The sequence below is a fragment of the Dicentrarchus labrax genome, unplaced genomic scaffold, assembly GCF_905237075.1.
Source record: "Dicentrarchus labrax unplaced genomic scaffold, dlabrax2021, whole genome shotgun sequence".
NCBI classification, from domain to species: domain Eukaryota; kingdom Metazoa; phylum Chordata; class Actinopteri; family Moronidae; genus Dicentrarchus; species Dicentrarchus labrax.
In genome coordinates, this window is record NW_026136701.1 from 3181650 (window position 1) to 3200490 (window position 18841).

General features: G+C 37.6%; 1 protein-coding gene across 1 annotated transcript; it reads left to right on the forward strand.

Annotated features, from left to right (window-relative positions):
- The first annotated feature begins 6879 nt into the window (after window positions 1-6879).
- Window positions 6880-18215, forward strand: LOC127367996 (alpha-tectorin-like). The gene is made up of 19 exons (XM_051408371.1): window positions 6880-7004; window positions 7267-7334; window positions 7886-7998; window positions 8758-8970; window positions 9144-9224; window positions 10129-10231; window positions 10396-10525; window positions 11214-11460; window positions 12157-12301; window positions 12627-12726; window positions 12815-12877; window positions 13061-13263; window positions 14486-14611; window positions 15143-15330; window positions 15952-16100; window positions 16207-16452; window positions 16544-16706; window positions 17111-17206; window positions 17626-18215. Exons 1-18 carry the CDS (start codon window positions 6895-6897, stop codon window positions 17204-17206), a joined length of 2544 nt encoding a protein of 847 aa, XP_051264331.1. The 5' UTR covers window positions 6880-6894; the 3' UTR covers window positions 17626-18215.
- The last annotated feature ends 626 nt before the right edge of the window (window positions 18216-18841 follow it).

Consider the following 18841-nt stretch of genomic DNA (forward strand, 5'->3'; position numbering starts at 1 on the left):
GTTGAAGTACAATGGTACATGCTGATGTTATATGTACAAAGTTAACCATCTTAGTTTTGCATGCTAACATTTGCTGACATGCTTTAACACAGTACAGCTGAGGATGATGGGAATGTCAGTTTGGCAGATACAGGTGGAGGTTCATAGACCAATGTATTAAATAACCAAAGTTGGTATTTATGGAGCAAAAGAAGCCCCCAGTGTTTTTTAAGATTTACAAATGTAAATAGGGTTTTGTTAAATGCAGAATTTGATTTTTTTTACATGTGTAAATAATACTGGCACTCTTCATTTCATAATCCTTTATGAGGTGATGTTGTGGAAGATGCTGGTGTTGTGTCTTCATTACATTTTTGAGTTTTAGGTCAAACTCAGACTCTTTGTGTTGAATTAAACTAACGATAATTAATGATAATTTACCTTTCCTCTTTAGAACAACTTAAATGGAAACAAAAGAAAATCTGTATTTCAAAAATGTTTCAGATAACTCATTAAAGTGATAAACGGTGAATAATTTCATACTTTCCATTGCAACTATGTAATTTTCAAGAAGCAAAATAATGAATCCTGTTCACAGCTCAATGAACAATTTCTGAAATACAGATTTTTTCCAGTTTCCAAAGATTTACATTTTTTAAAACTTAAAAGTTTAAATTTGACTTAAAACTGTTAAAAACAGTGAAGACAATTGCCTTGAAATTATGAGTTTTCTTAACTTTTCCTTTTTTTACAGTGTTGAGCTGTGAGTCATCCCCAGAATCCTGTCCTGGTAATCTCACTTCATGTTCTGGAACACCTGGAAATGAGAGCTTAATGGTTTGAAACATTAATGTCATCACATCACCAATCCAAGGAGGGTGATGTGACCCTCTCTCAGATCTGGTTAAGAACATGGCAGCCACATATAGCACCATGAATACTTGATTCTGATTGGCTGCAGGGTGTCCATTAATTCATGTAAGTAGTTCTTTTGAAACTATCTGTTTGCTTTCCTTCAATGCCTCATCTTCTGAACACCACAAGATGGTGACTGTAACACACATGCCCCCACACTGCTCCTCTGGACACTTTGTATAAGCCAGTGGTTCCTAACCCTTTTCCATCATAGTAAACTGACAACCCCTGACTCAGTGACATATTTTATGGATATTTTATATTATATTCAAAACTGTACAATTAATCCAAACAGTAACTTTGTAGTAAGCGTAGTGTTTTTTTATGAGCACATTTTTGTTCGAATTGACCTTTACGTGAGCATTTTATGAAATATGACACTGCAAAAACATATTAAAAAAAGGGCATATAAATCTTTCACATATACCAGGCTGCAATAATCAAACCATAAATAATCCAGTTTGCATTAAGTATATTGAAAATAAATCATTTATTGTGTTTTTTAGACCATAAAATGGTGTTGCATCATGATAAAAATATGTCAATTTAAGGGTTAAAACGTTTTAAAAATTCATTAATATTTGATATGTATGATTGCAACTGATACTGGTTTAAATTAAAAATTTTATAGCTTGATTTTTTATGAGCACATTTTAGTTAATAATGAATTTACTAATTGATTAATGAATCTATAAATAAATAGAATTAGGCTACAGTGTAATTCATTGTCAAGGAAAGAAAGAGGAACCCATCAATAAAAAGTTCAAATTGAAAGGGATCTAAAAAAAAACAACATAACTCTGTCATTAAGTATATCATTAAAATAATTATTATTGAATTCATAAATGTAAACATTTTGGTTGAGTGTTGAAGCTTTTTGCTCCTGGGCAGATCAAGAAGTTTTACTCCCCAAATTATTCATAAAAGAATGCAGTAAGTTCTTTCCTTGTTTAAGTGACTATGGGAGTGATTCACAGCCCTTGAGGAAATATTTTTCATATGACTAACCAAACATTTTTCCCTATAGGGTAAGCAACATTCCTCCACTAACCCTAACCAGCCAGAAAAGTCAGTTTTAGGCTTGCTAGCTTTCATATCCTATCAAATATCAGATCAAATATTTAAGCTTTACATACTCCCATTAGCTGAAATTACCCAAAGTTTTAAAGTCTCATCACATGTATGCAGATGACATGCAAATATATAAAGCTGTGTCTCCAAACCAATATAGTTCAACAGATTCTCAGTTAGACAAATAACATTTAAGTAGTCACATTAAATCAATAACAAAATCAGCCTTCTACCACGTGATATGGAGGAACTAGTACATGCATCTATTCACAGGTCTGTCTAAGACGGCAATCAGACAGCTTCAGCTGATCCAGAATGCTGCTGCCAGGGTTGTGACAAGGAGGCAAAAAGCGCAGCACACACTACAGTTCTCAGATCATTACATTGGTTAACAGTTTCTCACAGAATCAACTTCAAAATTCAGTTTCTTGTCCATGAGTCACTGAACAGTTTAGGTGCAAGATACTTCAGATCAGATCTGTCTCTTTAAAGTCCAGATGAAATTTAAAAAATGCCCCTTTTTTACCCTCAAAGATTACATCCCAAGTCATATTGTAGCCCCCATTTAACAATGTATGCAAACAAATTTACCAAAACTGCATTTCTTTGAATTTTTATATTGAAATCCAATCATTTTGTCTGCCAGTAAAAGGAAATGCCAAGTGTGCTTACATAAGCCTAGACTAACTGATTGCAACAGTGTGTAACAGAGCTAAGGTTCAAGAATTCAAGGATTTTACCATTAAAATTAAATTCAGACTGTAGATGAATCAAATAGTGAATTCCACTGTTTACGATAAGATAAATATCGTACAATAAGCATTGGACTACAAGAGAGTTGCAAGCCTACTAAAATACTTATTTTAAGCTTTGAATAGTCGAGTCAGGTTCTGGAGGTGTTGTTACAGCAATTGCGCAGAGCTGACGTGGCCTGTGGTGGAGGGCCCATAATGATATCTTTTTATGGGGACCAAAATCCCTTGCGGCATCCCTGATTGTTAATGGCTTTGGAATTGACCCCTTTCTCTACTCCTTTAAGATAGAAAAAGTTTAAAAAGGAATGTTCTAAAAACAACCTGCTGCTTTGCATATTCTGTAAGGAAGGTATGTGACACAACAATTATACAACTAGACTGGTGCACCTGAAAGCCCTCAGGGTAAATAGACAGGCCATCTCACTGTGACAGAATGTAATACAGGTACATTCTTAAGGATGATGATTGACATAAGCCCTATGCATATAACAATAATGATAATAAATGTTAAACTTCTTGATAAATAAAGTCAACATTAACAACAATTAACATAAAAATATTTTTTTCTTATATACAGGAGACCAGAAGTGTAACAAAAACAATAAAGCATTTAATTAATGAATATGTGTATAATGAAAATAAACTAAGTTAATTACTATGTATGACAGCCTTAAAACAACCAAATTCATGGGATTTATTACCATAAAGACATATAAACACAACACTGAATCTAGATTAAAAACACAGTAGGCAGAGCTGGCGACCCATGTACGGAGTTGCTGCACCGACCTAGGTTCGAATCCGACCTGCGGCCCTTTGCTGCGTGTCATCTCCTCTCTCTGCCCCCCTTTCCTGTCTATCTTCGGCTGTCACTATCAATAAAGGCAGTAAAAGGCCCAAAACAAAACAAAAAAAACAAAAAACAAACACAACAGCAACACAAATCCCAGGCTGAGAGTCAACAAGACCAGCAGCCCCCTTCCCAGCACCCTTACCTTTTTCAAACCTCTGCTTTGGCAACATTTTTGATTTAAAACGTCATCCCAATAAAGACAATTAAATTGAAACTGAGTGGACACCATTAAATGGTGATAACATGTCACCTGACAAAGGATTTCAGGCCATTTTAACAAGAACATCTCCACCTAATGTGTCTTTAAATGTCTTGAATTTAAGTAGAAGTTTGAAGGAGAAAATAATGTAGGCTAGCTTACATATCAGATCAAATATCAGATCAAATATTTCATCTCCCTAAATGAAATGAAAAGTCCTAAATGATATTTCATCAAGACTCTTTGAGATGATTTCTGTAAACAGAACTTATTTGGTCATCATTGGGAGCTCCTAAAAATGGAAATTGACAAATATATTTGATTATATGGCAGCAATTTTGCAAAAATGGATGTCTTTGTAACAGTGCCAGCAGCTACTGGAGAGGTGTCTGCTACAGGACCCCAGACTTATCTATGATTCCATGTCCATCACAAATGTCCCTCCACCTGGTCCTCCTAGCCAGACCTCAAACCAGCTTGGATGGGGCCGTTGAACGAGTGGCTGCGACTCACCGACTGACATTGAAAGAAAGCGTTGCAGTCAGCCACCTCAACACTGCCTTTTCCTTGCCGTCACATCTGGAGCTACATGGTACTTGTGGTCTGAGAGTGCCATGGTCCCACTCATGTTGTAACACAAAGTTTATGACGCACTAACACACTGTTCCATTTTCTTTGTATGAAAAGTGCCATACAAATAGTCTGACTGATCGATTGGGTGTTGAAGCTTTTTGCTCCTGGGCAGATCAAGAAGTTTTACTCCCCAAACTGGTTTTTGTTACGTCAAGCAGTCCATTGTGGTACTTCACTTTTCTCAGCAATTATTCTTTAAATAATGCAGTAAGTTATTTTAAGATGTTTATGTTAAGAAGCACATTTCAGTCGTGCATGAAGGAGTGAATTCCAGACAAAAGCACATTACGTATTATTTATAAATAACTGTTGTTGTCCTCGGGGGCCAGTGAAGACCTAAAGTCTGTGCCCACCATAACAGTCTGTCGTTAAAAGAGTAAAAACCAAGCCAGAAAGCTCAGTGTCACCTACATTCAGACCTACATTTCAGTAGTTATATTAAATCAATAACAAAATCAGCCTTCTACCACCTTAAAAATATCACAAGCATCGATGTCAAAACATGATGTGGAGAAACTAGTACATGCATTTATTCACAGGTCTGTCTAAGACGGCAATCAGACAGCTTCAGCTGATCCAGAATGCTGCTGCCAGGGTTGTGACAAGGAGGCAAAAAGCGCAGCACACACTACAGTTCTCAGATCATTACATTGGTTAACAGTTTCTCACAGAATCAACTTCAAAATTCAGTTTCTTGTCCATGAGTCACTGAACAGTTTAGGCTCAAGATACTTCAGATCAGATCTGTCTCTTTAAAGTCCAGATGAAATTTAAAAAATGCCCCTTTTTTACCCTCAAAGATTACATCCCAAGTCATATTGTAGCCCCCATTTAACAATGTATTCAAACAAATTTACCAAAACTGCATTTCTTTGAATTTTTATATTGAAATCCAATCATTTTGTCTGCCAGTAAAAGGAAATGTCAAGTGTGCTTACATAAGCCTAGACTAACTGATTGCCACAGTGTGTGACAGAGCTAAGGTTCAAGAATTCAAGGATTTTACCATTAAAATTAAATTCAGACTGTAGATGAATCAAATAGTGAATTCCACTGTTTACGATAAGATAAATATCGTACAATAAGCATTGGACTACAAGAGAGTTGCAAGCCTACTAAAGTACTTATTTGAAGCTTTGAATAGTCGAGTCAGGTTCTGGAGGTGTTGTTACAGCAATTGCGCAGAGCTGACGTGGCCTGTGGTGGAGGGCCCATAATGATATCTTTTTATGGGGACCAAAATCCCTTGCGGCATCCCTGATTGTTAATGGCATTTGTAATTGACCCCTTTCTCTACTCCTTTAAGATAGAAAAAGTTTAAAAAGTCCTCAAAAAAATGTCAGAAATAAAGGAATGTTCTAAAAACAACCTGCTGCTTTGCATATTCTGTAAGGAAGGTATGTGACACAACAATTGTACAACTAGACTGGTGCACCTGAAAGCCCTCAGGGTAAATAGACAGGCCATCTCACTGTGACAGAATGTAATACAGGTACATTCTTAAGGATGATGATTGACATAAGCCCTATGCATGTGCTTATCAATGATGAATAAAACATTTTTAACTGTGTTTATACTACATACTAATGTGTATTCATGCGTTATAAATGATAATTTCATTATTAATTCATGCTTAACTAATGCTTAATAGTGTGTACTCATTATAAAGTGTTACCAACAAGGGTAATAATAAATGTTAAACTTCTTGATAAATAACGTCAACATTAACAACAATTAACATATAAAAACAATTTCTTTTTATATGTTTTGGGAGCTCCTAAAATTGGAAATTGTCTTTGTAACAGTGCCAGCAGCTACTTGAGAGGTGTCTGCTACAGGACCCCAGACTTATCTCTGATTCCTTGTCCATCACAAATGTCCCTCCACCTGGTCCTCCTAGCCAGACCTCAAACCAGCTTGGATGGGGCCGTTGAACGAGGGGCAGTGCAGTTTTAGCTAGTAGTTTTATGAACTGAACTTTTGACCTCCTGATCTGCTGGGGGGAGAGAAAGTACAGAACAAATACAATGTAAACCAGGTCATTGAACTAGTTTGAACAGAAGATATGGATTGATGGTGGTGGTAGTAGTATTTTACTCCTCTGTTTTTTCTTTAACCCTTCCATACTGTTTGGGTCAGATTTGACCCGTATCTATTGAAATGCATTTTAGTGTGGATCAAATCAAGGAAAATAGGTTTGGTTGGTTAAATGTATGTGTGTGTGTGTGTGTGTGTGTGTGTGTGTGTGTGTGTGTGTGTGTGTGTGTGTGTGTGTGTGTGTTTGTGTGTGTGTGGACATGTAATGGTGTATCAACAGTCACTTACTGCATAACCTTTAATAATTACTGATAATAGTGCAGTTACACAATGGGTCGCTCCAGGTTACAAAAAGCCAGTTTGGGGAGTCCTATATCCTTGACAACCTGTTAAACTTCTTTAATTTTTCAGGGGCGTGAGGGAGACGAACCTGCATAAAAAGAGACAGGAAGATGCACATAGCAAGCACATCAGGCAGAGAGTTGAAACATCCAGAAGGGATTATCACCGACCTCCATCTGCAAAGCTTCATCTCCCTGCTGCTCCAGCCACCCTCCAGAAGGTAAGACAAGCTGCACACTCTCCCTCTCTGCCTGGCTTCATGTGGACGATGCTTATTCACTTAAATAAGCAAGATGACTGCAGATCTTTAGACTCACTCTGGTTCTATAAAGATGCATCATGGTTCCTCAGTTTATTAACAGGAATATTCAGAACCCACTTTTAATATGCAATTTAAAATACACTTGAAATGATCGCTGTATGTATTTGTATGGTATGGTACACAAATAATTACATTATCGTGTGAACTGTGTCTCTCCCAGCTCTGTGACAGTTTACTGTTGGGACTCCATCATGGCAAATCCTCGTGCACTGCTTCTCCTGCTGGCAGGTAAGCAGCAGCCACTGAAAAGACCTTTACAATAAAAGCTTTATTTTTAAGGCATTTGATGACTAGCCTTATTTTAAAAATGTAGTGGGCTCTACAGGAGATTTAATTTTCCACATTTCTTTCCAAAATCATTTTAAAAAAGAACTTCCTCATTACAGTGTGACGGTGTGGGTTCAAAAGTGAGATGCGCCTTCAGATTTGTCTAGAATGATCAAATTTCCAATACAGAATTTACCTGAATAATGCATTTTGAAACATATGCTCATCCATGAAATCAATACAAATGAATACGAGGGCACATCAACATTTCACCATTTAATCAGCATAAGTAAGGTACAGTAATTTAGTTTCACACACTGAAGACATTTTTTAGTAGATTTAGTTAATTGCTCCACTTGATGATGAGGGCCTTAACCTTTAAGTTCTCCCATTTGTCATTGCGTTGAGAAATGCCATTCTAAGTCAGAGCCGTGACTTGTGAATGAAAAGAAAGAAAGCTTGATTATTGTATGATGTTTATCATTTCTTTTTCCTTCAAATTCACTCTGTAGTCGCTGCAAGCCAGGTCGACCTTTCTCTGTCCCAATCACTTAATGCTTCTGTGGAAGTGGACATCAGCAACTGTTCCATTAGTTTTTATGGACGTACATACTCAGTAATTGAGGTGAGTAAAATGAAACCATGTCTGAGAAAAGGCTTGTCTCTCATTTTCTTGCTGAGAGTTAAACAAGAAGTTTGGTATCACTCATGTCTGTGCAGTAAATATGAAGCTACAGCAGCAGTCGGCAGTGGTAAAAGTACTCAGATCTTTTATTTAAGTAAAAGTAATAATACCACAGTGTAGAAATACACTTATACAAGTAATGGTCCTGCATTCAGAAGTATTAGGATTTAAATATACTTTACAATTTGCTTATCTTAATATAAAGACTGAAAACTTAAGTCTCAAACAAACAATATTTTAATAGTTCCTATATAGTATGAACAAAGGGATTCTTCCCTGTAAATCCTTGTCATTTCACAATATTATTTATTTTATATTATTATAATTATAAGTTTGGCAGTTAGTAGAATTCATTCATTAGAGGCTAGTGTAACATCAATTCTTTTAGTCCATCTGAACATGAAACACAAATAAATATGGAATATATTGGATAATTAAATCTGAAAAATAATAACAATATCAAATACAAATAAATGATGGAGATTTGTTATGGAACTATTGCCCACAAATCTCCAAATTTCCCACCAAGTCACCTTGAACCTTTCTCTTCTCTCCAATGCAAAACTGCTTCCGTCTATTCTGTACTTTATGTATGACACCTTTTTGGACTGATGAGAAACTGATCTGATGTGGTTATTGACTTGCACTAATTGTACTATTAATGTAATAATCCATATATGGTGTCTCTCTCTTTTGCAGGTGTCGAAAAATCTAACCAATCGTGCAATTTGTTTCAAACATAACTCCTCTGACATCGCACAGGACTGTCTTTGGACTTACAATATTGACCAAACAGACAGAATAACTGTGCAATTACTAAATGAATCAACACCTGTTGACCTGCCAAACTTCAAGTCCAACATTTCCAAATGCTTTGTTTCCATTGTGTTCAAAGCTAATGACACCAATTATGTGAGTCATCATCAGTTCCATGTTTTTCATTGTTAATGTTGTTCTTTTAAACAAAATCAACATTTCAATTGTGACATTGTGTGGCAAAGGGAACTTCAAAGTTTATATCTGAAATATTATTCACATCATAAATGTCCTCATATTTTCTGTATCTTGTCTGTTTTTGATTTCAGGTTAGTGTTTCTTTTTACAATGTTGGAGCACAAACAGCTGTGAAATTCTCTGCGATGAAAGGCTTTAAAAATCCATCTGTTGTAAGTATATGTAAAACAAACCTTTGGTCTCAGATATGAATCTGTGTTTGTTACCATGGCAACCTATGTCATTTAACCAATCTGTTTTTATGGGAAGTTGACTTAATCCCAACTGGCTGTGATTTCAGACTTCAGTTCATAGAATCTCATCCCTGAGAGCAGACTCAGTTTGTTCCTCTTGTGTATTACCTTCACAGTTGACCCAAGTATTCAACTTTCCTAAAAACGAGCCCAGAGGTCATTTAACAAGAATCCTCAGACTCCTCTAAACTACACACCTGTTGCTAAACCTTTTATGATCCGTTTCAGTGAAATATATTGATGTTTCTTTCTAAGAACAAATAGACATGTCATTTCTGCCTCTGAAAACTTACAAGGTTAAAAGGTCTTTTTTTGTTGTGCAGTGCTGGAAATACCTTCAGAACTGCAGAACCTTTAACCTTCTAGGTTTTCTAAGGTTGCTAGATAATTATTGTAAAGACTAGAATCTAATAGTAATAATGGTAATATATGAGAGGTACAAACTTGGGTATCCTGAGAGATTATAAGCAATTCAAGGATTTTATTGCCTTTAATGGATAGTGACAGCTGTAGAGTGATAGGAAAGGGTGGAGAGAGGGGATAACACGCAGCAAAGGGCCACAGTTTAGAGTCGAATCCATGGCCGCTTCAGCAAGGACTCAGCTTTGGTACATGGGGCGCCAGCTCTATCAGGTGAGCCACCAGGGTGCTTTCTGGTCATATGTCCACTGACTCATCTGATGCTTAGGTCACAACTGCTCTCATTGTCCTACTGAACTGTCCTAAAATTGGGAGAAAATTAATTATGCACATATAAAAAGGTGGACTCACAGTGTAGCACAGTGTAACATTGTTAACCTTGATTTTTGTTTTCCTTTTCTAGGTCATGGAAACAAAAAACGGTAACACCGCACTGAGCCGACAATCTGTTCCAACTGCTTCTGCTGTCAATGTTGACTGGGACATAAGCGGATGCAGAGTCGCAGGTAGGCGAATCCGGTGATTCACAAAGAGGGCTCTAGGACTTCTCAGGGATCCTCAAAACAAAATTGTGAATCTCCGTTATAATTGCTTTTTTTCCCTGTCATTGCGGTACACTTGTTGATGTTTAATGCTAAACTAATTTCATAACCCTTCTATCACCTCCCAGATGTTGCTCATGTGGCCAATTCAACGATTAGGTTGGTCGCAGAAAACTGCACTACACACGTGTGTGATGTCTCTGCTGACATCCAAACTGTCAGTACATGTGGATCCAAGATTTGCCTGGGCAACAACACGTAAATATGTTTGCTTTATATTTGGAATAAAGTTTGAATAAAGGTTCAGCCTACTGATTTAAATGAAGTGAACCCTCTGGACTAAAAGGCACTTGTGTTCAACGAAGACTTGATGAGAAAGTTCTAATATTTTTCAGATTAGGGCTGCAACTAACAATTATTTTCGTTACTGAATAATCTGTTTTATGTTTCTAAAAAATGAAATAAAAAAATCAACTCATTAATCGTTCAGTCTATAGAACTTAAAAGTGTTCTCCAACGATTTAGCATTGCACTTCAATAACATGAAAGAGACAAGCAGTAAAGTCTTGAACTGAGGTTGCAATACAGCTTTTTTCTTGCTAAGACTGTCTCACAATGTGTGTGTGACGTTGTACAGTTTTGCTTTATTCCAAGGTCACTGAGTGATTTGTCATTGTGACAACAGCACTGCCCACTTATGGACAGCTTTAGAAGGCTCCATGCAAGTGTTTGCCTTGGCTGAATAGTACTCCCCATTATGAGAAAACTGACCTGTAATATTGGTGGAGAACCCTTTTGAGTTTCAGTAAGGATTAATTTTTCTCCAACTTATATTGACTGGAAGTGATGTCTTCATAGGATAAAACATCTTTTTTCTCATTGTGGTCTTTGGATTTTTCTCTCAAAAATAAAAGACAGAATATCTGTCCCTCTCCATCTCCACCAGGTGTGCTAAACCCCCTGCCGTGTGCACTGTGACTGGCTCCACTGTCATCGATTTTTCCAGCAGCATCCACTCTGTTCCTGATCGCTGTGTATACAGTCTGATTAAGCCTCAAGGAAGCTCTGCCTACAACATATTGGCAGGTTTCCTTGAGCGACGCCGTCAAGATGTGGTGTTTTTGGACCACTTGATACTGTCACTGAATGGGTCAAGTGTAAAAATCTATCTGGAGCAAGGTGGAAGAGTTCGGGTAAGCTGCCACAATCCATCTAAATCCACCTAACAGTGTATTTATGGGCTTGTTTCCACCTTCAGCCCTCTTTGTTTGATCAATTTGATGACCATTATTATCTCAATATCACAATATATTGTAATGATATTTACTTATTGGTAGCAGGATGATTTTTATTTTCATTAATTATTTAGCTAATGTTCATTAGCTTTGGCACCTTTCAGAAAACAAATATTTACTTGTTATTATTAATTAATTCAGACTTTTATCTACTTTTTAGAAATGTTTTTTACTCCTTATGACTAGTAACTATACAGTAGCTGTCAATATATTTTTTATTAAAACTTTATATGAAGAGATGATTAATGATGGCATGCAGTGTGTGTATGCACACTGTCGTTCTGGCCTGTGTACTGCAGCTGTGGGTGTACAAATTGTTGTTATTTCTAATGAACTTTTGATTAATTCATGTTTTATCGAGCCACACAAATAAAACAGTTACTGCCAAAATTCTGCGCAGCCATTCGTTCAGAAACCTTACAGTACAATTACAATTAGATGTCAGCCATTACTGTCCTTTACTGAGTGTTGCTGTAAAAGATCTTTCTTTAAGTGGGAACAAGCACACACGCAAAGCACATGTATGTGTATTTGTAATGTTTCAGCCTGTGTTCACTTTGTTCAACTTCATTTTGCCTATCTGCCATGATTTAGGTTGATAACCAAACACTAACGCTCAACACCACGGGTCAGCTGGTTCACGGTGTGGAGCTCTCCAAGAACCAGACTGTGGTTACTGCCAAGATACCTTTTGCCAACCTGACAGTCTTTTTTGATGGCAACACTGCACATGTGGCAGGTACATCAAACGAAATCCTATTTGGAGAAAATATTTGTGCCACAATTTTAATTTTCATTAATTATTAAGCTAATGTTCATTAGCTTTGGCAGCTTTCAGGAAACAAATATTTACTTGTTATTATTAATTAATTCAGATATTTATCTACTTTTAAGTATTACTATTTACTCCTTATGACTAGTAACTATACAGTAGCTGTCAATGTATTTTTTATTAACATTTTATCTGAAGAGATGATTAATGATGGCTTACCTTCTTCAAGGCTGATCTTGTTTGAGTTTAAGATTGACAGCTGTTGTTGAAAGTTCATTGATTTGTCCACCAGGGGATATACAGGCTGTGGAGGGTTTGTGTGGCAACCCCACTAATTCCAGCGAGAACAGCACCCTGAGTGCAGCCAAGTCCTCTAATTACAGTGCAGCCAGGTACGACTCCAACCAAACTGATATTACCAGTTTATTTATGTTGCATGGGTTTCAAATTGAATGTACTGTTGTGTTTGTCACCCAACAGCTGTGAGATTCACCACAACGACACCACTAACAGTACGATCAACTGCAACCGCACAACTGAACAGTAAGAACTGATCCAGCAAAACACACTAAACACTCCTGTCATCTTTAAAACAGGAACAAGCCATCTTTATCATATGTTCTTATGGACCCATAACTCTGTCATATGACCAGGAATGATTGTGGAAGCTAAACACACACAACTGGTAATTAACTCTCATTCTCCCTCACTGCATTGCTGGAACAGCTGCAATCTCATGAAGCAGGCACCTTTCACTGCTTGCCACAGCCATGCTGACCCAGAGCCCTTCATAACCGCTTGCATAAACACTTTGTGCAAATACCCAGCGGTGGACGGTGTCGGCTGCCAGTTTTTTGAAGCTTACGCCAAGTCCTGCAGCCTGAAACAATACATCACATGGGAGGACTGGAGGTCAAACACCAACTGCTGTAAGATCATCATTTCACTGTTTTATACGATGAAGATGGGATTAGACAAATTAAAGGTCCAGTGTGTAACATTTAGGAGGATTAATTGTCAGAAATGTAATATAATATTCATAGTTGTGGTTGTTTCAGACAAAATAAAATTCTATTGATTTCTGCCTGCTATTCCAGGCTTGAAATAAATATGGCAGTTTGATCAGAAAAACTCTGCACTAGAACAAATTCTCCCAAAAATACACATAGTAAAAGTATTCTTGTCCAGAATGTATAATCATTATTTGTCTGCTGCAACAGCTCAATTTGCTGTGAGCTGGAATGAGCTAGATACATGAAACTGCACCTGTGCTTCCCAAGAAACATGAGCCAAATCGTCCCAATGGTGGTGCTGTAAGGCCAGTCAACACCAAAATGGGTATACAGCATGGTTGGACTAAGATACATATTTCTATCATAAATGAGCAAGATCGGTCAAAAAACATGGCTGCCATTAATCAAAACATGGTCGTGAAAGGCGGGGCTTGGCCATAACTCATTATCCATTTGTCCAATCATAAGAAGATTGGTAGATGTCTTCAGACCGTGATTACAAAGAAGTCTACTCAGAAATTTTGGTATGCGTGGTCTGGGGGCAAGTATTATCTAAAATCTGAAGGGACATATTTATTAGTGGAAGTGGTTGTGGCCATATCCCATATTTGTTCATAACTCAAAATGCCTGTGAGCAATCCTAATACAACTCACTGCAGACATCCCAGTCTATGTCCTGGTCTTACCTACCAAGTTTCATTCAGTATTGATAAAGAGGGGCCAGATGATGGAACTTTGGGTGCACTGTTATTAAAGTGTCTGATTGGTCTCACTCCTTCTCTTAACAGAATTATAGTGACTCTACTTGCCATTGTCAAGCTTTCATTTTGAGCCACTTATTTCCGTTGAGCAAACTCGTTGCTGCTTGTGGATATATTCTTTATCTGAAAATTAGTTGTATACCGTAGCTGTCAAACAAATACAGTGGAATAAAAATAGAAGAATGTCGAGTATAAAGGAGGAGAACATAAAATACTGTTCCACTGTTCCATGACCAGTGGACTTTTTTCTGTCCAGTAAAAACTACATCACAAAATGTGTTTACACATACAATAAACAAATGGGCTTTTTAATGTCATTTTCATGTCATTCATCTTTCATTTGATACTGAGCCTCATCTGCATGTGTCTGTCTGCAGCTGCTGCCCCCCCCTGTCAGGACCAGTACTGCAGTGCTCATGAGTTCTGCGGTGAGCAGCACGGTGAATCCCGCTGCTTCTGTCGGGCCATTTTCGCCTCCAAGTACAGATCAACAGACACTTTAGGTACTGTGCAACAAGTGTGGCATGAAAAACAACAAGGTGAAAGGTTGTCATGTCTCTTCATAGGGAGAATTGGTTCAGACTACCTTTAGCATTCCACCAAATCATCACGATGATAAAATCACATGATTCCCTCCCTCCTGACCACAGCTACTAACTTATTATTTTATTTATTTTTATTTGTATAGGGTTGGCATTTGTTTATTGCTGCATTTTCTAGCTTTGATCTTGTTATGAGAAGATTTACATTAATTATTGTTCACTGTAATGAGGCAAAAAATTCAACAAATTCTTAAGTAACACAAACTCAATTAAGAAAAAGATTCTTAATTCAGCAGCTTATACTAGTAATTTTAAGTGACACCAACTTAACTATGTAAATTACAGAAACATTCCTGATAAGTATTTTTGACTAAGTATTTTCTTTTCACAGTACAAGTAAAGATTAGCAAACAAAGTCAGTGTGACTTAAAATTACTAACTTGATCAAGAATGTTTAACTTTCAAAATTGAGTTAGTTTTGTTTGCGTTCAGGTGAGCCGACAGTCTGCACGCAGAACTCTGCCACTCTTACTCTGGCCGGTTGTCTGATGGAGGAGAAAAACATCGACTACTCCACCTTACACCTCAGGGACCAGAACTGCACAGGCCGCATTAACAATGAGACCCACATGGTGACTTTCAGCTTCGACAGCATCAACACCTGCGGGGCGGAGGTTCTGGTGGGTACTCTCCTCTAGTTGGTTTGCTCTCAGCAAGCCCAAAAGTTGTTTTTGCTGATCACTTCAGACTCAAGTCTCAGCCATGCACGCCTTATATTGGTGCTTTCAGGACAGGTTGGTCTTCCTAGAGCCTTCATTTGGCAGGTGAGTGACAAGGAGGATTTCAAAGCCACATTCACTGATTTGTTTGCCACTTGGATGGAGCAGAACAAGATGACAACACAACTGCTGACTCATCATCACTTTATGAAGTTATTGTGAATGTGTGTCAGTCTGTAGTCTGTTTACACCTGCAGCAGACACAAAAGAGCTGAACAAGTTTTATCCACAAATTTTGCCTCTGTGGGATTGATGTAAGGGGAGGCACATACTGTAAACTCACCTGGTTTTAACTGGTTTAATAGTGAGAGGACATTTTCCACAGGGTCCCTTTAATTTATTTATTATTTATAGAAAGACACGTGAATTACAATCAGGACGATAAAGAGAAGGACTCTAAACCATGTTGTATCTTGCTTTTTTTAAATGTCACAGGTTAATATGGGAAGAATTTGACTGCTGTGATTAAATGAACTCATTAGGTTTTATTCACCTGAAAACATTTCTGTATTCCTTTTAAAGAACAACAATAGCCAAGTCATCTACCAGAACACCGTCATGTTGAGGAACATCTCCGACATCATCACCCGCTACGACCAAGTAAATATCGACTTCTCCTGCTACTACACCAAGCCGGAAGTCAAGAGTGTGTCCTTCAAGATCAAAGACAGGTGTGTGGAGGCCGGCTGAGCTTCACCTGGTTGTTAATGTGCCGACTGAAGCTTGTTGTGGTTAAAGTTCAAGACAGCTGAAGTTTGTGTGTGTGTGTCTCTCCAGCTCTGTGGTGACGCAGATTGTATCTGGAATTTGGAATTACACTGTGATGATGAACACCTACACTGACTCCAGCCGCATGCACCTTGTCAAGTCAGACACTGAGGTTGCACTGAACCAGAAGATCTGGGTGGAGCTGAAGACGGCTGGGCTGGACGCCAAAATGGTTGCTGTGGTGACCGACTCCTGCTGGGCAAGCAACAGCCCGTCACCTAATGCGACTGTGCGATACGACCTTATTAAAAACAAGTGAGAAAAAAAATCTAAACTGTGATTTTGTTAGTGTCCTTACTGCTTACTGCTGATGATGTCATCATGTCTGTTTCCTGTTTCTGAGCAGATGCCCGAACCCCGTTGACCAGACGGTAAAGGTGGAGGGAAATGGAAACGGATTGTCCAATTTCTTCTCTTTCAACATGTTCCAGTTCTCTGGGGGTAACGGCCAAGTTTACCTGCACTGCAAACTGGAGCTGTGCCTCATACAGGGCAACAACTGTACTGTGGTAAGCAGGGCTGAAGGAAAGACTGAAGTAAAGTAACAGTGTAAAAAAACTCCGTTACAAGTCTCTTACGCAGGACTTCAGCGAATTAAAAGTACTCATTATGCTGAATGGTTGTTTTATACAGTATATTATAAGATTACTTTCACTGATGCATTCATATTTGAGCAGCATTGTTGTTGTAGTTGCAGCTGAGTACCAGCTGAGTATCAACTCGTTTAAATAGATCATAAAAAAGAATAATTATAATGTCTTAAAATAAAGAAATGTGCAGGTTGTAGGAAAAAAAAAAAATCAATGCTATCACTACATAATGCCAAAGAGATACTGTACTTTTATACTGCACTGACCTTCCAAAAGGTGACACAGTCTATGCCTAAAATCTAACCATCCTCTCTGTCTCACAGAGCTGCAGCGGAGGTGGTAGCAGGAAGCGCAGATCTTCCAGGTCCAAGTATGCTGAAGAAAACCAAGCCCTCATCACTATGACCTGGAGTAATTAGGTAAAGACAGCTCCCCTTTGGATCAATTACATGGTTCTTTATTAAGTGATATGGAGTAAACGTCTGGTTTTAAGTGTGTCTCTAGAATGAATTTTGCTCTTCTCTCAGAATGAATAAGTGCCCTGCATGAATGTTCCAATATGTTAAGACTTAAACTCCCAAACTATTAAAGAGGGCTCCTGAGGAGGAGGACTCACACTTTCCTTAATTCAATTCGTTTTTTATTGATGAAAGTGTTGTTTAAGTCAGAATTCATTTTATCATACTGATGATTTATCTTTTCTTTGAGCTAAAAATTGTAAGTTTGTCCTGCTGTGTCAGTAGCAGGAATGTGAATCTTAAATCAGATTTGGATGTTTTCAGAGACAAAGTATAAATCATAACTAATCCCAGTTTTGTCCTGTTGTCTTCTCAAACAGATTCCTGACTTAAACCTCAGCCTCTATAAGGAGCCGGAAATCTTACTGGATCTGAAGAATGTTTAAAAAGATGTTGGAAATTCTTTAGTTGTTGTAGCTGTATTGTAGCTGTTCAGGTTGGTTAATTCACTTTGGGGTTATTGTCAATATGTATTTTTAGTGGTCTTTTAAAGGATTTAGTGGCATCTAGCAGTGAAGTTTCTCTTCAACTCTTGCAACTAACTGAACACCAAATGGGCTGTGACTCCACTGTAGATAAACACACTTTATTCCATGGTAACGAAAACACAATGATTCTTATTTTCAGGTGAATATACACTCATTATTTCTGCAGAATTTTTGATGATTAAATTGAATGAATGAATAATAACTAATTTTGAGAATAGTTAGGATGTGTGTAATGAAGACGAATAATCAGAAGTTTGTCAGGCTCAGAAGATGCGAACACCACATTAAAATGGAGAATATTTGATTGTAGTGTTACTATAAATGAAGATTGGCTGTACACGTGACATTCTGTTGTACCATTATTATGTAATTATTGTTATCTGACAAAAAAAAAAGAAATAAAGGGAGTGGGTAAAAACAAAGAGTTTGAGTCATTGGTTTATGTGTGTTTGCTGCGGTACACATAATGTATATTGTACCAGTATGACTTTAACAAACGAGCTAAAGTGAAAACAATCACATGGAAATACATGGCCTAATGCATCCATCGGTTACAACCATGACATGCTAGCATGTCGGGAAGCGGGCTAAATAACGCTAGAGAGTTAGGCTCAATATGGTGATAGAAAAACTGACACGTCCATTTTCAAAGGGATCGCTTGTCCTCTGACCTCAAGATCTCTAAAAGAAAATGGGTTCAATGACTCAAAAGTCTTTGATGTAAATGAGTTATTTCTAGTGTATTTGAATATTTCTGCACACTGGGGTCCATAAACTGTGTTGGATATGCATGAATTGGGAATGACTGGAAAGCTGAGACACATACTTGATGCCACCCAGTCAGTGCCCCACTCGTGGCATCCCAGTCAAAAAAGTCTGGAAACACCCCTGATTGAAAGAGCAGAGATGACCAAAGAATTTGAAGATGGGGGCTTAAATGCTGTTTGATTTTTTTTATTTTTTTATTCATAAATGGAAGCCAAATAATTGGTTTTGGAACAACGGTACAAAGGTATCATATTCCCAAAGAAATATTTATTGAATTAGG